This window comes from Alexandromys fortis, unplaced genomic scaffold (genome assembly GCF_014885135.2).
Source record: "Alexandromys fortis isolate MF-2015 unplaced genomic scaffold, M_Fortis_MF-2015_v1.1 scaffold_201, whole genome shotgun sequence".
NCBI classification, from domain to species: domain Eukaryota; kingdom Metazoa; phylum Chordata; class Mammalia; order Rodentia; family Cricetidae; genus Alexandromys; species Alexandromys fortis.
The window spans coordinates 2312528-2335175 of record NW_026068087.1 but is presented as its reverse complement, the minus strand read 5'-3'; the positions used below and the strand labels follow the sequence as shown (position 1 = coordinate 2335175).

Sequence of the window (22648 nt, the reverse complement as noted above, 5' to 3'; positions counted from 1 at the left end):
TCTTTTATAAGGGTTGGCCATGTCAAAGAGACGAGACCCAAGTTGGATCAGATGAGGAAGCACAAGTCCCTCTCTCTGAAGGCTAAGTGTCATATTCAGTTCTTGTGGAAGCCTCTCTGAGCCATCATCCCCTTCCTGTTCCCCACTGTCACTCATACCTGTGTCTTTCCTCCAGTGCTCTCCTGGACAGCCGTTCGAGACAGAGCAGTGGTGGCCACAAAACAGGAGAAGAATCCTGAGAAGACATTGCTTATGCCAAAGGCAACAAATTCCTAAGGGAGAGACTGGGTTACAGTGATGTTGCCAAGAGAATGCTCACCGGATTCTCACCAAGTGGCCATCAGGATGGCTTAGTGGATACAGATATTTGCCTTGCAGACCCAATAACATGAATTCAAGTTCTAGAACCATGCAAAGGTGAAGAGAGAGAGAGAGAGAGAGAGAGAGAGAGAGAGAGACCTGACTCCAGAAAGCTGTCCTCTGACCTCCACACATGTTCTGTGGCACACACACATGCACACATCATGTGTATACATACAATAATCATTTATAAGGGAAATAAATTACTGAGAGTTACTTGAATACATGGAAAGTGTTTTGTCTAACTTGATAGATGACTTTTATGTTACTTTTGACCTGACTGGACTAGCATTTTTAATTAGTGCTTGTAACAGCTAGTTTTGTGTCAGCTTGACACGAGCTAGAGTAATTTAGAAAGAAAGAACCTCATTCGAGAAAATACCCCTACCAGACTGGCCTGTAACTAGACATCCAAAGCATCTTCCTTCCTTCCTTTTTTCCTTCTTCCTTCCTTCCTTCCTTCCTTCCTTCCTTCCTTCCTTCCTTCTTTCCTTTTTTCCTTCTTTCTTCCTTCTCTCTCTCTCTCTCTCTCTCTCTCTCTCTCTCTCTCTCTCTCTTTCCTTCCTTTCTTTATTTTGGGAGAGTGGGTTCTAGACAAGATTTCTCTGTGTAGCCCTGACTGTTCTGACTAACTCTGTAAACAAGACTGACCTTGAACTCAGAGATCCCCTTGTCTTTACCTCCCAAGAGCTGTAATTAAAGGAGCGCACCACTACTGCCTGGCTTGTAGGGCATTTTCTTGATTAACAATTAATTGGAGGGCTCATCTTACTATAGCAGTGACACCCCTGGGCTGGTGGTCGTGGGGGCTATAAGAAAATAAGCTGAGCAAATCATGGGGAGCAACTAGTAAACCACGCTCTCCTAAGGCCTCTGCATCAGTTCCTGTCTCTAGATTCCTGCGTTGAGTTCCTGCCCTGACTTCCCTGGGTGATAGACTGCAAGCTATTAACTGAAATAAAACCCTTTCTTCCTCAGGTTGCTTTTGGTCATGATGTTTTTATCAGAGCAATAAAAACCCTGACCAAGACAGTGTTACTTTAGCTTACTTCTTAAGAAACAAGGTGGCTTAGCTTGTATATTTCAAAAAAAATGTTTAATTATCAAGTACAGGAGAGAAAACAGTTCAATAAAGGCCAGTGAAAGAAACCATCTGTTTCCTTAGGTGATACCTAAATTTCTCCCCAGTTGTGTTTCCTTATCTTGCTTTTAGTCTTATAAACTCAGCTCAACAAATAGGTGACCATACCTGGTTTCCGTCGATGAGATAATCATACTTGGTGCCATAGACTTTTCCTACAGACACTGCAATAGCATAAGCCACCACAGCAATGGAAAAGGATGCAGCCAGCATGTCGGAAAACAGGCCCACGGACGGAAGTGCAGGAGGCAAGAACCTAGTAAGTGAAAAACTGTTGTGAAGATTTGACAGCTTTTCCCCAACCTTTGTGTCCACTCAGTCACATGGTACACACAGAAGGGAACAAATGCACATGAGATGCGTAAGAAGGAACATCTGCTTTTCTAGTTTTTAACCAGAAGATAGTGCTAGGTTACTGGCTGCTTGAGAGTGTTTTTGTTTTTGTTTTTATGCCCCTGACATGAATAAATCTGTCACTATGGGTCCATGCCACTGCACAAGTAACATTTTTCCTCATACAATTTCACCTTCAAGGTCTTTGGTGATACAGGAGATTCTCAGTATATTATAAAGTTTGGTCTGTGTGAAAAAAATGTCAGTTTTCTTGAAGAGAAAGAATTTTTTTTTTTTTTTTTTGGTTTTTCGAGACAGGGTTTCTCTGTGGCTTTGGAGCCTGTCCTGGAACTAGCTCTGTAGACCAGGCTGGTCTCGAACTCACAGAGATCTGCTTGCCTCTGCCTCCCGAGTGCTGGGATTAAAGGCATGCGCCATCACCGCCCGGCTTGAGAAAGAATATTTGATACTGAAAGAACTCAGCTAAAAATCCTAAAGAGCGTGACATTTAAAAATCTTAATTTTCAGAAGGAAAAAACCCTCATCCCACATTAAATTTATGTAATTATAATCATCCTGCACAGTCACTAAAATAACTGATTGTGTTTTCACAGATTATATAGCAAAACTAGAAAGATATAAACACAATTATGAGATTAATTCCTAAATTTAAAAGTTTGGAGGAAGAGCTTCATTTACCTATAGAATGTCCATATAGTACAATCCCCAAAATCTCCAGTCATTAAAACAAGTCCCTCCACCTGTGTATCTTATAATTAAATAAAGATAAAGTGGAAGTGGGAGTTTTAGAGACACACAGTAGAGAAATTTTGAGTTAGTGACCTCAGAGTACTAGTGAACCCGTCTCTCTCATTTTGATATGAAAACTGCAGCTTGGAAGAGATAAATGAGTGGCTTGAAGTTTTAGTGGGTCCATGTTGGAGACTGGGTAATTGGATAGTAAGGCCTGCCAGGACTCTGCTGTTGTGAAGACTTGCCCCCAGAAGAGTTAATTTTCAGACTTCTCCTCTATCCTTCTCCTATCCTACGTATAGGCCCCGGAATAGAACCCAACTGTAGACAGTCGGCATGTTACAAACAACACACTTGAGTGACACAGTATTAAATCACCTGCTAGTCTAGATTTCATCTTAGATATCACTTAATAGGGTGCTTCCAAGACCCAGTCAAGTTTACTTCAGGTAACTAGTGCTCTGTCAAAGCCAAACCCTGAAAAGGTTTTAGTTTTGATAGTAGTGTAATGCACACTGGCTCCGTGACTGTAGTGTTCTCCAAATGTTAGCCAATCCTTAATTACTAGGGTTTAAAACTGTGAGGTATGAAGCCAACGGACTTCAGTCATTGAGTGACTTTATGACTTTGGGCATGTTGTATAAACTTAATAAATTGTTTCATTGGCTATCATAGGATGACTGTGCCCTCTTCTCATAAAATTTAATGAGATATTATATTTTAACTAGTTAGTTCCTTGTGACTAGTGGTGCTCAGCCTAAGCTGGAAGAACCTAAACCCACCATATTCCCATCATGACTTCTGCTTCTTGCTCTACTTCAACGGTGTCAACTATTTGTCCAAAGTGAATTAATGGAGACCCTGTCTGCACATCTTCTAATAACCCCAAGAATATATCTTGTTACCTGAAATAACACTTCCTAAACTACAAAGTCACCCCAGGGGCCTGTTAGCCCTAGCCAACCCAGTCTGACCAATTCATGAAGGAAAGGGAGCATATGAACACATACTTATCCTAAAGACATGAGGATGGGGAACAGTACTCCCCAAAAGGGCCCAAGAACACATAAAAGAGGAGTAATGTAATAAGCATGCTAATTGTATGTTTCACTTCAGGTTGGATGTAAATGTTTGGCAAATGTTTCCCAATCCAGCTAAACAAAGGCGGCAGATCACAGGAGAAAGCCATCTTCTTTCTATCATGCTGCCTTTCCTGGGCCACACTCCAAGTTCTCTGCAAAGGACACCAAGTGAAAACGGTAGCAATAAATACTATGACAGCACCTCTGTTACTGACTAGGAAGAGAGGAACCCGTCACTTAGAGTAGAGACAATATAAGGTGGTAAAGAGAGTGAAATTCAGAGCACAAAAGTACACACACACACACACACATCATGGAGACAGGTGGAGTAGAGGAAAAGCACTTGTTGAAATGGATGAAAAACTGGACACACCAAACACAGCAGAATGAAGATCAGCTGTATCAGGAGAGAGGCAGGCTGTGACTGGAGGGACAGACAAAGTTCCGGTTTGAGTGAATTCCTGTGGGACACTAAGGCACTGACTAGACAAAATGGGTTGTGTTTTTTAACCAACAAGGAGTAGAGAGGAAAATAGAGCCACCTGCTGATCTCCAGCCCTCTTCAGCTCCCACTCATCTGCTGATAAGGTTTGTCAGTCTTCCCGTCTCTACATTCTGTTTCATCGCTGTGACCACTCTCCTTATCTCTTACATTACTGGAATGGATTCCTCTTCTGGTTGCTTAGCTGTTTTTAATTCACTGTGTACAGTACTAATAAAAGTGATTTCTCTCATGCCTTAAAACCCTCCAACAGTGCCTCAAAATGCCAATATAGACACAAAGATATCAGGCCGTCCGTGGTGGCTTCCATGCCTGCGCTCACCTCTCACCTCCTCTGCCTACTTTATGCTCCGGTTGCAATGAACTCCTCGTTGTACATCCAAAGTGCCATGCGCTTTGTTATAAGCTGCATTTTTTATTCAAGCATCCTTACTTACTAATTCCTATGTTAATGTCATCCTTAAAATATCCAGAAGTTGTCCTTTAATGCATAATGAGCTAACCTCCACTACACAGCACTGATTCCCGGAGGATGACTGTCCTCACTAGACTGGGAGCCCACTGAACATCCGGCACACTGCCTACCCCTTGGCAGGTGCTTCCACACAGACAGCTGAGGATATAAGTATCTGGAGTATTGCTTTGTGTACAAATGGTAGATGTCAAATAGACATAGTGGGTTACTTTAGTCATCTGATGGGAGTCTTGATTTCCAAAAGATAAGCATAATTGTCTCTTCAGTCTAAAACTGAGACATTCAGGAGAGCTGGAGAACCACAAAGCAAACAGAAATATTAGAAGTATTTTGATGGAAATGTACTGAGGCAAGACATTTTTAAGATTATCTTTTAGTACTAGAGTACAGAAAGTAAGGGAAAAATGCTCTAAAAATCAAATCAAAACCAACAGTCTGCCATAGTGTAATATGTACAGTGTGACATGGGAGCTATCAAAAGAGCCTTCAATGGCCCCATATAGACAACATGATCAACAAAAACCTAGCATTCTAGTGTAACTCAGAGTATGAACTAACTACTCATGAGGTCATGCTGAGTAAATGAGAAAAGAAACAAGCTTACGAAGGAAAAATAGTCACCATTTGGGGCTATTCAATGGGAAGTTGTCAAGCTTATGTGGAGAGGACAGAGTCACTATTTGGGGCTATGCAATGGGAGGTTGTTCTGGGGACTGAATGTCACCCTGACCTTCAGAGAATCAAAAGGAAGCTGCCAATAATTTGACTGGAGATACAGGAAGTTCCTTTTCTTACCCTGGTGCTGTCCTCAGCCCCTAAAACATTCTCATTCCCACTCTGGTTTTCTCATCCTTCCATGTCACCCTTTCCTTCACAGATGTGTTAACATCATTGTTTTAGAATTGTGCCTGTGCCACCAAGTTAGATAGTCAGAACCTTTCTTGTGGCTTATTTGTAGTGATATGGCTTAGGAAGCTTATTCCCTGCACAAATGTTTTCAGAGAGCCCTCTGTAAGATAGATGCTATTCTAGAGGGAGACATAGCTTAATGCCACAAGTGGGGCCACTACCATGAAGGGTCCCCCAGAACTTAGTTAGCAAGCAGAGGACTAAGCTTGACTGAACCAAAGGGCAGAAGGCTAAAGATCCTGTAAAGGGGAGTGGCCAGGAATTTCTTCAGAGCACCAGAAAAGACAATGTGAGGAAAGGGGAATCCCCACAGCAAGTACTGGAACAGGGACTCACAGGGCAGGCATGTGCTATAGTCCATCTCCGGCCTGGGAAGTATCTGTGACTACACAAGTATCTGTGACTACAAAACAACTCAGTCTTTGGGGTCGAAATTCCGCAGCTCAAGTTTCTTTGCAACTTTGATCGTTGCTTTTCTTCCGGCCGTAGCCTTTACAGCCTTAATGCTGATCTTCTAGTGTAAATTTTCTCAAAGTTACCTGATCAGAAGACTCACTTGAGACACTTTTGAAAAAGAATCGTTTCTAGGCCTCTCCAAGCAGTCTGAATACATAGGTTTGAGGTGTGAAGCAGGAATTTGTGTTAAAACAGGTGAAGGGTGTTACCAAAGGCACATTTCTAACACTTGAATGGGTAATATGCAGTATAAGCTTCATGAACCAGTTGTTTTTTAGATATCTTTAAATTGGTATTGGAAACGCTGTAGGAGTTTTACTTAAATGAGACCATTTGCTGTGGAAGCACTGAGAAGTCTCGGTTACAAGCATAGAAAATCTAGGACAACACGGGCCATCATTAATTGAAAGGAAGAGAAGCTACCGCTTATTGACTGACCTCAAGCCTACTTACAAATGGTGTAGTCAGTATTATAGATGTGGTGAATATGTACGCTTCCTCTTGACTGTAGTATGAGTTACTTCATCTGTTCTGCATTTTTATGAGAGCTCTCAGTGGCATTTCACAAGCTTGAGTTGAGGCTTCAGCTGTGTGATTACCGATGTCTTACAAAAGAACTTTCCCAGGGTCACACAAGCTGACAGTGACAGGGATGGATTAAGGACCTTGGCCTTTTACTCTTCTAATTCACAAAATGTCTAAATATATGTAAAATTTACATGAAAATAATGCAACTTATTTATAGGTATGAGAGATAGTATTTTTATGTGTGGTTGATTACATGGTAGGGAATTGAAGCCAAACAGCCTAGATTCCTTAAACAAATTGTTCATAATGCAATCAATGCTAATTGTGATTATGCTCCTGTTACACTATAATTATACATACGTATTTTAATCAGGAGTCTGGTACTGAATGTACATGTCCTGTCACACTGTAAGAAAACGGAGCATGTATGGTCTGCTTTTATCGACCATCCTGAACTTGATCTCCAAATGCACTGCTCATCTGATGCTTTGTGCACATGGTATTTCTTCAAGATCCCACGAAAGAAAGATTATCAGTGGTGAAGCGAAACTGGCAATAAAAGTTTCACTTAAACAAAACACTGCCTTAGTTTATTGGTGCTTTCTGAGAGGAATGCCACACTCACCCACTTGGGATGGACTTAACAATGCCAGCATTGTATTTTTTTTCCAAGTCGGCCCCATAGGAAATGGCAGTGGCAATTACTGTCTGAAATAAAAGAAATAAATGGAAAAAAAACAACTCCATTAACTTTAACAATTGCTTGCTTGTCAGCCTAATTAGTGCTGAATTTTATGACCATATATTCTACTTACCACAATCACTTCTATAGGAATAGGAACTGGGATTTTGTGTTTAAATCGGTCATTTAATTCCTTGACAGCCATACAGATGATGATGGTAAGTAACCCAGCAATGAAATCCGCAATATTGGTGTTACCGATATTTTGAAAAATCTCAATTAGTGTCTGTAAAGAGAACAGGGGTGTATATGGCATATACTATACAGACACATACATAGAAGCAGTTCTCCCACATGAACAGTTACATCACACCAAATGGCACATGTGAGTCTTATGCAAAAAAAACCTTAACAATGGGGCAGGTAAGATGGCTCAGTCGGTTAAAAAACTCGCTGACAAGACTGACGATCTTGGTCCTATCCTCAGAAACCGTATGACTGAAGGAGAAAACTGACTCCTGAAAACTGTTCTCTGACCTCCATGCCTTTTCTGTAGCACGCATGAAAATACACATGTACACATAGTACACATATACAAATAAATAAATAATGATTTAAAAATCATAAAAATATGTTGGCTAATACAAGGACCATTAAGCAATAAAATTTCTAAAATACATATTTGCATAAATAAATAATAGAAAACTATTATTAAAGTTATAAAAATGCATTGACTAATACAAGGAACACTGAGAACATGTAATTTCTAACACACATGTACACAGAGCTACTATTTGTGATTAACTTGGAGAATTGATTTTTACATTTTTGTGTTTATCTGTATTTTTTAGGGTAAAATGGAGAATTTTTCAAGGAAAACTGTGGAATGCTATCTTTTACTTACAGAAAAATAAACCAAATTTCTGTCTTAAGGAGGCTGTACAGGTGCTCTTCATAGGTCTATATATAAAGAGTGTTGCTGAAACCAAAGTCTGACAAACTGAAAATTCTAGTTACTTTTCTTTGGTCCCAGTCAACATCCTAAGTAATGTTCTTCCCCCAACCTGAATGATGCAGAATATAGCAATAAAAACCTCCAAAAAGTGTTCCATATGGATATCCATGTGATACTGATCAATACTCTATGGCAAATTAAAACCACTGAACGGGTACATAGGCCAAGTATATATTGTTTAGAAATTATCTTAACACTAAAAGCTGTTCTTTCCAAGTGACAGAGAAGCCAGCTCAAGGAAACTCATTTTGTTTTGTAAACACAAGGACTCTGGGAAACCATAGTCTTCTTCAAGGGTGTCAGTAGGGAGACTTCAAGGCAGAACAGTGGCATCTTTGTTCTTTTGTGCCTCTTAGGTAAGTCATGTCTCAGGGAGGCGTCTCTTAATTCTATAAGACGAGTCTGCCAGTAGCCACTTTCCTTTGAATGAGTCTGTTTATAGTTAGGTTTTAATTTGATATAAAGGAATGGTGCATCTGAGGAGTTAAAACATGTATCTTAGTTTATTTTTACAGATAAGTGAAATACTGTAAATAATTATCATGAGAATCTGGTGTCAGGCGTATAAGGAACATCAATTCATTTTGCCAGCAGCCTCACCTGTCTGGAGTGCTTCCAGGAGTAAGGAGCTGGAGAGTTTTTTACAAGCAAATTTATCTCAGCAAGTTTGGGGCTAGAATTTAGGCATTTAACTTGAAGGAAGCCTTTTCAACTTTCTCTTAGAGAGCATTTTGCTCTCACCTTAAACCCAATATGTCAAGTTAACTCTGCTTTCCAGAGATACTTAACATTGTTTTTGTTTTTTGAAGAAAACGGCCCACACATATGCTCACAAGCCAGTTTGATGAAGGAAATTCCTCAGTTGAGGCTCCTTTTTCCTGGGTGACTCTAGCAAAAGGTATCACAGAAATTAATTAAACCTTTGAATAAAAAGAACCTCTTGGGGCTATAAAGATGGCTCATAGGTTAAGAACACTGACTGCTGTACCAGAGACTTGGGTTTGATTTCCAGCACCTGCATGTGACTTAAAAACATCTGTAACTTGATCTAAACAGAGAACTCTCAACAGAGGAATCTAAAATAGCTAAAAGACACTTAAGGAATGCTCAACATCCTTAGCCATCAGAGAAATGCAAATCAAAACAACTCTGAGATTCCATCTTATACCTGTAAGAATGGCCAAGATCAAAAACACTGATGACAACTTATACTGGAGAGATTGTGGGGTAAAGGGAACACTCCTGCATTGCTGGTGGGAGTGCAAGCTGGTACAACCCCTTTGGACATCAGTGTGGTGATTTCTCAGAAAATCAGGAAACAACCTTCCTCAAGACCCAGTAATACCACTTTGGAGTATATATCCAAAGGATGCTCAATCGTGCCACAAGGACATGTGCTCAACTATGTTCATAGCAGCATTGTTTGTCATAGCCAGAACCCGGAAACAACCTAAATGCCCCTCAACTGAAGAATGGATAAGGAAAATGTAGTAAATTTACACAATGGAGTACTACTGAGCAGAAAAAAAAATAACAACATCTTGAAATTTGCAGGCAAATGGATGGAGCTAGAAAACATCATTTTGAGTGAGATAACCCAGACCCAGAAAGACACCTATCATATGTTCTCACTCATATGTGGTTTTTAAACATAAAGCAAAGAAAACTAGCCTACAAACCACAATCCCAGAGAACTTAGACAACAATGCGGACCCTAAGAGACACATACATGGATCTAATCTACATGGGAAGTAGAAAAAGACAAGATCTTCTGAGTAAATTGGGGGCATGGGGACCTTGGGAAAGGGTTGAAGGAAACTGTAGAGCTCAATAAAAATCAATTTAAAATAAGAACTAATTCCAGGACAGGCTCCAAAGCTACAGAGAAATTCTGCCTCAAAAAACAAAAGAAAAAAAATCTGTTACTCCAGTTCCAGAGGATCCAGTGCTGTGTTTTGGCCTCTGTAGACACTGTGTAGTCACATGGAGCACATACATGCAGGCAAATACTCACACATAGATTTAAAATAAACCTGAATAAAGTTCCAAGAATCCCTGGTGCATTTTAAATGCTACAAAGAGCAAAATCACACACCTGCATTGAGCAGAGCATGTGACCTATAGCTGCTTGCACTGTGAGCTCAGCATTTCTCGTGGAAAGTTCTACAACAGAAAGTTTAATGTGTAGAGGAATAAATCTCAGCTATATAAATTAAAGTGGCCTGACTGTTGACAATAAAATAAATTCCAAGAAAGGACTTAACAGTAATTATAATTTAATTTTTGTCAGAGTTCTAAATTATAGATCAATATAATTCTGCAGTTTAGCCTAGAATTCTAAACACAGGTCAAATTGAGATATCAGCTACGGCTAATATTTTATCCATTATATTGTTTAAAAAATAAATTTTAAAACCACTTCATTTGGATAATAGTTATCACCATTACAAAGCCATAAGGAAAAACATTTGCTTAATATGTATCTGAGAAAAGGCGCTGGATAACTTTTAGAGTTGACTTTCTTTTAGTTCCTCTCTGTAAGACTGTAACAACCTTTTCCAATCACCTCCCAGCATCTCCTGCTACAGATACTTTCAGGATAGATAGATAGATGATAGATAGATAGATAGATAGATAGATAGATAGATAGATAGATAGATAGATATAGACAGATATAGATAGATAGATAGATATAGACAGATATAGATAGATAGATAGATAGATAGATAGATAGATAGATAGATGATAGATAGATAGATAGATAGATAGATAGATATAGACAGATATAGATAGATAGATAGATATAGACAGATATAGATAGATAGATAGATAGATAGATAGATAGATAGATAGATAGATACATGCTGAATCAAAAAACAGCCTGTGTTGGGCCCCAGAGGTGAGCCTATTTGCTGTTACTCCGCTAAGCAGACAAACTACCAAACTGCCCTCTGGATTCGTCCCTATGCCAATAGAATGGGGCAGCTTCAAGACCTCATCAGAGAAGCCTCTTTGTGCAGTGGTTAACTTGGAAACTCACAATTGATCAAAGACCAGAGAATGAGAGTCAGTAGAGTGTCTTTATCACCATTCCCCGAAGGCTCAGTGAACTACCGAAAAGGGGCAGGGTGAAATAGTGTCTTCTAGAAGTAACAGCACCACTGACTCCTGAACTCACGTCAACTGTGGTTGCTTGCATACGCCCTACTCATTTAAGTCGGGCAGAATCCTGGCGTGAAGTGAGGACTCAGAATTCCTCACCCTTGACTGAGAGGCCACTGACAGCAGATGGATCCTGAAAGAGAGTGGCGAACCACCATGTGGGGCTGGGAATGAAGCCAGAGCTTCTGAGAAAAAACAAAACAAAAGAAAAACAACAACAACAAAATCAAGTGCTCATAAATACTGACCCATTTCTCTAGCTGCAGGACCACACAATATTCAACATTTTCAAATCCACAGAAGTAGAAAGTAGTCGAAACAAGACTCTAACTCCAGTCTGTTGGTGTTAGGTTATGACTGTGAGCCATGGTGCTACTCTTTCTCCATCTATTCTGTTAGCCTGGTATCCAGCCTGCTGCGAGCGAGCACTTGATAACATTTACTAAAGGATGGAGCAATACGCCGCATAGTGAGGAATTATGGCACTGAAACTAAGAACCTTTCACAACCTTGCTCTTTTATAGATGTGTATGGCTATATGTTTCCAGATGCTAATTTTCTAATCTTTTAGCTCAGGCTGACTTCAAATCACTGTGTAGGTGAAGATAGCTCAGAACTTCTGATCCTCCTGCCTTTATTTCCCCAACGTTAGGATTATAGGCATGCATCTTGTGATGGAAGTTAAACCTAGGGCTCACATATGTTTGGCATGCACTCTATCAACCGAGCTACATGCTCAGTTCCTGGGGTTTTTTGTTGTTGTTTTGTTTTGTTTGGGGCAATTTTTTTGATGCTTTTCTGCATGGCTTCATTTCTCCAATCAGAATGACATCATGTTACTATTATTACCATTTCCCAAGCATCTGTAACATACTTCATATAAAGCATATACTTAGACCTAAGAACTTCAAAATCCACTTTGTAGGATCAGATCCTTCTTTTGCATCTCTTTTGCAAGTTGAATCAGCTTTGAATCTAATGTTCCTTTTCACTTATAATTGCTGAGACATTTACATTATGCAGTTTATGGATGCTCATAATTAGAAAAGGATTGAGAGACACATTTCCAATCATTTCATTTTAAAAACAAGACAGAAAAAGAAAGGCTTGAAATAATAATTCCATCATAATTTTTCTGGAACTTGCTGTATGCCATCCCCTGAACCAATTACCCAGCCACTCACCTCTAACGATTCAATGAGGTAGCTGCTATTTGCAGAACCCATTCTGCAATTTCTGCAGAGACGAGGCATGGTGAATTGTTCATAAGGCCAGTAAGTGGTAAAGTCAAAGTTTGAATCTAGACCCCACCTAGCTCCAAACCTGAACTTTTTTTCAGCCACTACCTTATCTGATATGTCTAGGGGTTTATCAGAGGCAATGAGGGACCACAAGGCAAGTCTGTGACATCTCAGCCCTGTCATCTTTATTGCTATGCTACCTCAGATCTGTTATGTTTCTGGCGGAAATTTTGGAGCAGTTAAAAAAAATGACTGTTTGCTTATTTCAGAAATTTCAGTGTTTCGATGATTCTGAGTGTACCCAGAAAATGGATTCTCCAGGTTCCATCTGGAGAGAGGGAACAGTGGTGTCTCTGCAGTGATAACGCAGCACTTACATAAATAATGGAGAGGATGCCATTGTAGTTTTTGGTTGAAACATTGAGCACAATCTTTAGCTGTGACACCAGCACTTGGAAGGCAGCAGCTGTTGTGAATCCACCAACCAAAGGGTCTGCCAAGTACCTCACTATGAATCCAATCTGCAAACCTCCAAATACCAGCTAAAGTAAGAAGAAAGGAAAACGTTAGGTGTTTGCCTGACAGAAGAAACAATTCTCCGGAAATACTAGCAAATCAAACTTTGCATCGGTGAAAACACTGCCTTCCATGGCATTACACGCTCTCCCTCAGTTGAATCACGTGTTCTGTTCACTTTCTTGTCTCAGACTTTGCTGACAAGGGATTCTGGTTTCTGTTTGTCTGTTTGACTTGGTTTTTGTGTTTTAAGCTTTCAAGGTTTTCAAAGTCGTTTTAGAATCTGACAAAAAATAATGCTACTTAGAAAATAACAGAACTAAAAATAATTTTTTATTTCAAGGACTTTGTTTTGCGGTTAGATGCACAAGTCTCCATATTTTAAAACTAATTATTTCAAATATGAATCACACTCATCTGCGTTTACACAAAAGCCTATTTATTACCTGTATGATTCCAACCAGAAGAGTGAGGGTGCTTGCAATCAGTACTCTTGCCGCATCTCTGGTTCCGGTATCTAACGTGGTCGTGTTTGATGTACTTCCGTTACCACTGGGCACCAGAAAGTGGTCATCGGGAGCCATGCTCAGAACAACAGATCCCACCATCAAACTGACCACAGGGAAAGGGCCTGGGGAGAAAGGCTTTGTCAGCTAAGCAATAACAAATCAGACATTTGGATTCAACATGTCTACGTACAATTACAAAGCTGTAATTGTGATAGCTGGGTGTAACAACTAACCAATAATGGATCACAGACATTTGGACTCAACATGTCTCTGTACTATTGTGAAGGTGTGCGGTAGCTGGGTGTGACTACGAATTGCTGTTGGGAGAAGCTGAAGAGTAGCCATCTCAAGGCATTCCTGACTCAGAGAGGACAAGTGGGATGGAGGTAGGAGGCAGAAAGGCAGTGCTGGGCACACTTCGTGAGTTTACAGAGACGGTGCCAGGCCCTCCTGTGTGGGATCTTCACGGCACAGGCTGTGGGAGTTATCAGAAAAGATTTTCTGGCAGAGACACACACACAAACTGAATCCTTGCTTGTTCAATTTAATATTTATCCCCTATGATCTCATCTTTTAGAGTGTCCAAAATCCTCACCTCCAGATACAAGAACCTCCATCAATATCATCCAGACTGGCAAAGGATTGGAATATAGTTTCTTTCTTATCATATGCCAGTTAATAAAATCCTATCTTTTTAAAGTTCTGATTTCTTCTTTCTTATTATTTTTCTATTTTACTTATCCTTCCTATCCTTTGATTATAAAATGTTTTATGGTTGAGAGGCCTCAATACACAAACTTAGCAACCAGGAAATCTAAACATAGCGAATGCCAGAGGCAAATCCACTTCTCTCTTCCTGACTGGTTTTCCGAAGAAGTTGATTCAGTCAATAGGCTCCCCCTGACCTTCTTCTACAGACAGGTCAGAGGTTAATAAGCTCCCCCTGACCCACTTCTGCAGACAGGTCAGAAGCTAGAGCCTGTGAGAGACACAGGGCATGTGAGGGGGCTGAGGAAGGGATTACATTTGTCTCTAGAGGGCCATCCAGACAACAAACCTCACCAGCACATAAATGGGGCAGCAAAGTTATCTTCATTGCTGGTGTCAAAGTCACATCAAATCATATCAAAACATTTATTTGCTGGAATATTCCAGAAAAAATAACCTTGAATGTTAGGAACCAAAGGAAAATCCATTGTGAGTCATGCCAAGAAGGAATACAAAGCTTTTTCTAAATTGTCTTGGCAGGATTCTGCCAGCCTTCCACAAAAACTTTACTGAAATCAGTATGTTCTTTACTGAAGTAAGGAATTTGTATTTGGTGACCATAATTCAGTAAATACAAATTTAGCCTATCGATGTAAGTGGATTTAGATACAGTAAAGATTTATTTTCTCTGTAATGTATTGAAAGAGAGCACTTTTAAATAGAGCCAATTTTATTACATTTTTAAATTTTAAACTGTTATAAAACTAAAAGTAAGGTTTAATTTTCATTCTTTCAATTTCATCTTATTAAAGCACAGTTACATATAAAGCTAACAACGTCATTTAATAAAGAAAGTAGGCAAGGCCCTGGAGTTTGACTCCTCTGTGCCTCACTGGCAAAGGCCTGGAGGCATGTATATATAACATAGCAGGAACATTTTACAAATGGACAAACACAGCTGTAAAATATGCTTGTAATTACCAACTGAGATGTGTCTTGATGTCCCAAAGACAAAATACGTCAGGATAGGGAAAAAGGCAGAGTAGAGACCATATTCAACAGGAACTGCTGCTAACAGGGCATAAGCCATCCCTAAAGGTGCAACCAACAAGGTAAAAGTCACAAACAAAAACCACAGCATGTCCATACCACACAAAGAAAGGCTTTTCATAGACATACTCAGTTTATGGATTCAAAACACCAACCGGTCCTGAGAGGTTCTCTTGTTTTGCATGCAGACCTTGGCTATGCTAGGATGCGGACTATGGCTTGGTTGGGATAATGCACGTCTACACCCATCCCCTGCTTGAATGAACTGACTCCATTGCTCGTAATTCAGTCACTGGCTGATGATATCAGTCGGAAAATGATCAAATCAGTTCCGGTATAATTTGGTTAATCCAGTCCCAAAGCCCAGACCAGTTTATGTGGATAGTTCTGTTTGAACTCGCATTTCTTTGTGTTCTGAAGGATGCAGGCATCATTGCACTTCTCTTTCCTGGCTAGAGAGCAGAAATTAGATAAATATTGAGACAACTCTACCCCGATGAGGGCAGCTGATCCCCCAGTGGGCTGTCCAGGCAGTCTCTGGGCTATGAATCTCAAGCTATGGAGGAACCAACATTTCAGTGGGCACGGGAGGTGGAAAAGGATAATGACATATTCTTTCTAAATATTTCAGCAATCAGCATGCTTTAACACATAGTACTCCATAATTCATGCTTCACTAGTGAAAATTCAGCCCTTTGTGTCATTAATAAAAGACTGTTCATAATGATTTTTAAAACTTACCTGTTTCCTATGGACAGGTTTCAAGTCCTTAAACTTAGCATTCCCTGAACTCCATTTCTCCTTCATTTTTCTTCTCTGCCCCTTCTCCTACACACCTTATTATACACAAGGGAAACAGGGATGTTTGCAGTTTTATACACATTGTCTATTTAGGGTAACTTTTATTCGTGTAAGGCATAGTTATCTTTGTTACAAGGAATTTGGTACAACATTTTTAAAATAATATGGTTTGTAAAGAAACCTAAACTATTGATTGAAAGTGTGAACTCTCCGCTGGGGTATAGTCTGGGTAGTGGCATGTCTTGTAAGCTAAATTGAAGCCATCTCAAAGGACAGGGCCTTCCACCATGAGAGGATACAACCAACATGCTGTGAATTTAGACTCCTTCACTTTAAAAAGCTGAGCAATAAATTCGTAATGTGTACTAAGTAAACCAATTGACATCCGAGATAAAACCCAGACAGGAAGTTTCCTATAGTTATGAGTAAAAATACCAATAAAAGGCTTGTGGGTCTTTTGTTGGTTAACAGAAATTTATTTTTTAATACTAGGAGTCAAAAGATCCCCCCCCTACTACCCTGAGGAAACCCAGACCCCTCTCCGAGCATGTCCAAGCGCCCAGCTAGCAAGCAAGCCATAGACTGTCACCCCTGCAGCTGCAGGATAGCTTCTGACGTCTCTGCTTCTGACTTGAGCCCTCCTCTCATTAGCTGTGGCCTGGAGCCCTCCAGTCTACCCACTCTGGAATCTTTACTGGGGCATTGCTTTGTCTTCGTAAGACTTCTACTCTGAAGCAACCACTCAGTTCATACCGCTGTGCCGTCTTGCCCCCACTTCCATCCTGGCTCAGCTCAGCCCAGGGATTTCACAAATGTTCTCTTGTCTTCTCCTCACCTCCCTTCCTACACCTGGAAGCCCCCAAACATTCATGTGCCCCAGAATAGCTTCCAAGCACACAATCTAGACTGAGGCATTGCACCAAGACTGACTGTGTTCCAAGTATTCTGATCTCAAGCCCCAGCGGGCACTGGACTCTGTCTGGCACCACCTGGCTAAGCTGCCTGTTTTTCTGCTGCACTCACCAGTACTTGGTGATGTGGTGGTGGCTGTAGAAAATATTTCACGTCTTGTGGTGTTAAGTGCTGCCTGCTCCTGCACAAGGAGACAAACCTATCCTCAGGGCTGGGTTTAGGGTGAAGCAGTGAGGTGCCCTGGAGACATTATTTAAGCAGTTCCCGAGAGTGTCTCCAGGCTTCACCCGAACCCTGGCCTTGCCCAGTCTTATCTCAGATCTATCTCCTCATCAGCGACCCTCCCTGGTGTGCTCACCTCACCAGAATTCTCTGGTTCCTCCCTGTTTGTCCCCAGGACCAGTCTGTTTTCACAGAGGTGGCTTCCAGTCATCCCCTGGGCTCTGTCTAAATCTCTCCTCTTCAGTTAGGCCTTACCCGCAGTATCTAAAACAGACCTTCCTTTCCAAATGAGTTCCTATCTGGACTTGATCCACAAGATCTGTGCCTGTTAGTGATGGCTAAATTCTTTTTTTTTTTTTTTTTTTTTTTGGTTTTTTTTGAGACAGGGTTTCTTTGGAGCCTGTCCTGGAACTAGCTCTTGTAGACCAGGCTGGCCTCAAACTCACAGAGATCCGCCTGCCTCTGCCTCCCGAGTGCACCACCACTGCCCAGCTAATGGCCAAATTCTTGATGTACAGAATTAGTCATCAAAGTTTATTATGTGCATGAGAGATAAGCAAGTGTGTGTGAGAGCCAATTAACCTTCCAGAAACTTACCTAGCAAAGATAACTTTATAGCATTATTTCTGGAAAACAAGCTGCCTGTAAAAATAAGGAACTATGGTGTTCAACTTAAGAATGGATTTGAGCCCCAACACTACCTCTCACCCACTCCAAAGTCAGGACAAGAATTACTAGAGCTCTCTTTTTCAGACCCAGGCCAGCTGGCCTTGGTGAGTTCCCGATAGAACATCCCCATTGTCTCAGTGTGTGGGTGCACCCCTCGCGGTCCTGAGTTCCTTGCTCGTGCTCGCTCTCCTTCTGCTCCTGATTTGGGCTTTTGGGTGGTGTGGTACAGTATCTGATTTTGTGTTTGTCTGGCTCTCTGTGTGTGTATCTCTTGTGATTTTCCAGTTTTAAAAGATTATGCTTTTTTAGTTCGTATGTTCTCATATGTCTGCATGCTTTCTAAAGAAAGAAAGATGGTGCATGAAGTTGAGTATGTATGGATGTGGGGAGTATCTGGCTGAAGTTGGGGAGGGGAACCATGGTCCCTTGTATGATGTATGAATATGCTGTATAGAATTATTCTTTTTCAAATAAATAGATTTAGATCAATATGATCTGTATNGAAGGTTAATATTCAGGAGGATGCCTCTATGTTTTTCTTTGGGATCTCCTTCTTATTTAGCTTCTCTAAGAACCTGAATTATAGGCTCAATGTCCTTTATTTATGGCTAGAAACCAAATATGAGTGAGTCTTGCTGAACATAGGGGACAATGAGGACTACTGAGACCTCAAGAACAATGGCAATGGGTTTTGATCCTACTGCACCTATTGGTTTTGTGGGAGCCTAGGCTGTTTGGATGCTCACCTTACTAGACCTGGATGGAGGTGGGTGGTCCTTGGACTTCCCACAGGGCAGTGAACTCTGATTGCTCTTTGGGCTGACGAGGGAGGGGGACTTAATTGGGGAAGGGGGAGGGAAAGGGGAGGCGGCGGTGGGGAAGAGACAGAATCTTTAATAAATAAAAAAAAAAGAAAAAAAAAAGAATTACTAGACCTCTCATTGCTAAAGGAGCTATAGTAATTCTCTTGCAGAGTTCACGTAAGAATGAAATGAGGTGTATCTGACATATAGTAAGCGAAATTTATCTCTTTTCCTCCTGCTGGGGGTTAAACCTAAGACCCCATGCATGCCAGACGAACACTGCCTTCGAACTCCATTCCCCAGTGGTAAAATCGATCTTTATAAACAAGTTATCTACGACAACTTAGCGTACCTGGGACCCTTAAAAACCCCACATTTTTCATGTATAAAAATGATTTATTGTCAGGAATAAAATTCAGTCCTTTTAGTTAAATATTGGCTGAGCTACCTACTCAATGTTGATCTCTGTGCTAGACGGAGCCTTAACAACCATGGGGTGGTGAAGGCTCCTATTCCCCAGGAGCCCTGGGGAGCCATCACTTTATGGCATTATTTATTTGTTCGTTTTTCAAGACAGAGTTTCGTTGTATAGACAAGGCAGACCTCAAACCCAGAGTCCTACCTATGTCTGCCTCTCAGGTGCTAGGATTGAAGGTGTGCACCTCCTCCACAGCCAGCTCACCTCACAGACTTTACAGCTACAGTATAGGACGTGCCCTACCCCTCACCTTTGGGTCCAACTGAGGCTCCACACTGGGGCTACAGAACCTCTTCCTTCTCTGTGTCTTCTCTGAGTAAACTGAGTAGTCCTAATCTTGTCCAGCAGTAGCAGCCTCTGTGCCGTAGAAAAGCACCAAGTAAAGGCTTCTGCAGCCGGGCAGTAGTGCCGCACGCTTTTTTTTTTCTTGGGTTTTTCGAGACATGGTTTCTCTGTGTAGCCCTGGCTGTCATGGGACTCAGTCTGTAGACCAGGCTGGCCTTAAACTTACAGAGATCCACCTTCCTCCACCTCCTGAGTGCTGGAATTAAAGGCATGTGTTACTACTCCCTGGACATAGCTAGAGTTTAATGCACAATTTGCCTAACGTTTATTACAAACTTTTAAACTAGTCTGTTCTCAAGCCCTTTCTCCATAGGCCCATGCCCTGCATCACTTCCCACCTCTGGACAAACTCGGATGCTACCTTCAGGATCCGCAGTCCCATCAGAGGGGGTAGAATGCACGCACTAGCGCTGTCTTAGTAGAGAACCATATTCCTGCCACAGTTCTCAGCACACCAAACTCTGAGTATTCATTTTCCCATGGGGCTATGAGATCCTTCGCTGCATCTTAGACTTGATAATTTACCTAGTTCTGCAGCAAACTAGGTGATCTGTAAAATGCACCAAACAAATGAGTTCTGTTGTGCTGTGGGAGCTTTGGGGAAGTTGGAGCACAACCCAAACTAAGATACTTTTCTTTAAAGTGATTTCACACTCCAGGTCAAGATCTGTGTGGGGATGGAAATAAGGTAATTTAATGAGCTGAAAGAATTGGCTTTTAAAAAACCATCAGAACAGAAAAACGACTATCAGAACATATTACTTGAAGTGAGGAGAAGTATTGCTTTACAAACTTTAGCTATGCGTGTACATACCAGAATGCAATGCGTATTTCTCACTGTGTGCTGTGGTCAGTATCTCTGCGGAGCTCCGGCTTGGTACCAGGCCTATAATCTGGAGTCACACAGCCAGAGAAACAACAATGTTCCCTAGGAAAATTCTTTATGGAAGGGAAGACAGGTGACTCTAAGATACCCTAGAGAAGAATGAAGGACTTGAGAAGAGTGTGAGCGCTTGGTCCACCGGGAGAGGAGTGGGAAGTCATGAGTCCCTGTGGAGACAGTAGCGCACAATCCCTTGAGACCTATCCACCAGCATCTCACCTTGCAGGGTCGCCACCAGTCCAGTGCTGACTCCAGAGATGACATCACTGAGCAACCATTCCTTGACTCGGTATTTGGGGAGCCAGTCCAGAATGGGCAGGAGAGTCTTCAGTACACCAAAGGCTCTCTTTTTGGAGCAACTGTTGAAAAGCAGGAAAATAAGAGGTCTGCATCAGTTTTGACCGTAACCAGTTGTAAATCACAAAGTCATGAACCAAATTCTGCTGCTTTTTCCTAAGTAGTCAGAAAAATAATGAGTTTCATGAGGAAAATACAGAAGTGCTTGCAATGTTGTTGCCAAGAATTGTATCTATCCTTTTAAACCCACTGTTCTAGGAAACACAGGATTAAATGTCTCCTCCCTCGTTCACCTTTTTAATCCTCTGAAAAAATATCTCTACACAAGAACCAGTTTTCTAACACAACCAGAATATGATCAGTGTGGAGTCTCTGTGTGAGATTAAGTTTTAGGCTTCTAACACTGGCATTGCCTTCTTTAAAGAAAAATAAACACAGGGCTATTTTGGCAATACAAGCCTAGAGCCGCTTTTTAACAAAACTTGTAGTGTGATGAATTTATACCATGTTACTTAACAGTTGTAAATTTAACATCCTATAGATAAAAAGAAAAATATCAATAGATAGGAATTCCACTTTCTAAAGGTAATTTTAAAAATTGCATTTATGAAATAATTGCAAAGTTTAATAGGTCATCCAAGTTTGATATTAAGAGATTATTTTAGGTGGATAATAAGACATAATTATATATTTTTAAATTCTCAGAGGTACACACTAAAAACATAAATGATGGCTCTCCTTATCTGCCACATGATTTGAGGGTTCAACCTATTGCAGATAAAAAAATAAGAAAAATGTAATAAACGTATGAAGGGGTTTTTCCCCTTATTTCCTAAACTTTACAGTGTGACAGTGGTTAACAGTGCTGTTGCATAGTATTAAGTATTATGGTCTAGAAATAATTAAAACTGCCAGGAGGTGTATGGGTTATATGAGAACATTAATATACATATATATGAAACTTGGGAATTTGGGAGGGGATGCTATGGGGGGGTATCCTAAAACCAATCCCCTATAGATACCAAGGAAGAACAGTAACAAACCAATGACCCAATACATGGAATTTTTAAAAATCATGCTGGCAAGCCTGGGGGTGATGGTACACACCTTTAATCGCAGTACTCAGGAGGCAAAGGCAGGAGAATCTCTGAGTTCAAGGCTAGCCTGGTCTACAGAGTGAGTTCCAGGACAGCCAGGGCTGCACAGAGGAATCCTGACTCAAGGGAAAAAAAAAAACTCGAAGAATTAACAAAATATATTATTAAGATAATGCTAGAGGAAGCAAGTGAGTGGCAGTGAGAGAGATATTAGGTAACTGAAGTGTTTCTTAAGAAACCTGGCAATTAGTTGAATGTCTGCCAAATGTTTTAAGTTTATGGTATCTGGTTCTGGGACTCAATGGTGGTTAACCCTAGGGGACTCACTGCCTCCGGAAGCACTTGGAACACCTCTCTCCCCGCTTTAATCCCAGGTCTCTGAAAGTGATCCTGACCTTGGTGTGCCCAGGCTTGTCCATCATCGGTTGCTGTGAGCCCCTTCATAACATAACGCTTTTCCCTAGCCTGGTTTTCACAAGAAGGAAACAAGCAGCCACTGGACCCCAAGGTGCACTTAAGATTTCATTTGAAAAGGAAGAGAAAAAGTGAAACGGGAGTGGAGTCGTGGCCGGACGCCTCCTTCTGCAAGAAGGAGTTTCTCCAGACAAAGTTGCAGTAATTCCACCTTTGTCCTGGGACTGTGCGAGGAGAAGCACGAGTGCGGCGGGTACACCGCACCCCACCGCAGGGCGAGCACTTCTTTCCCTGGAGTCGCCCAG

The 22648-nt window shown here is 41.1% G+C and overlaps 1 protein-coding gene across 2 annotated transcripts in view; it reads right to left on the bottom strand.

Annotated features, from left to right (window-relative positions):
- The window catches only part of Slc26a4 (solute carrier family 26 member 4), a 48686-nt gene that overhangs the window by 23602 nt on the left and 2436 nt on the right, over positions 1–22648 (bottom strand). Inside the window, exons 3-10 of one of the 2 annotated variants that reach the window (XM_050122328.1) lie at positions 20755–20894; positions 15354–15464; positions 13602–13786; positions 13017–13181; positions 7355–7507; positions 7165–7247; positions 1610–1757; positions 159–272 (exon numbers count right to left, since the gene is read on the bottom strand). In XM_050122328.1, the coding sequence (XP_049978285.1) occupies positions 159–272; positions 1610–1757; positions 7165–7247; positions 7355–7507; positions 13017–13181; positions 13602–13786; positions 15354–15464; positions 20755–20894 (1099 nt within the window). The remainder of the gene's footprint in view (positions 1–158; positions 273–1609; positions 1758–7164; positions 7248–7354; positions 7508–13016; positions 13182–13601; positions 13787–15353; positions 15465–20754; positions 20895–22648) is intronic. The other variant, XM_050122329.1, reaches the window with a different exon arrangement.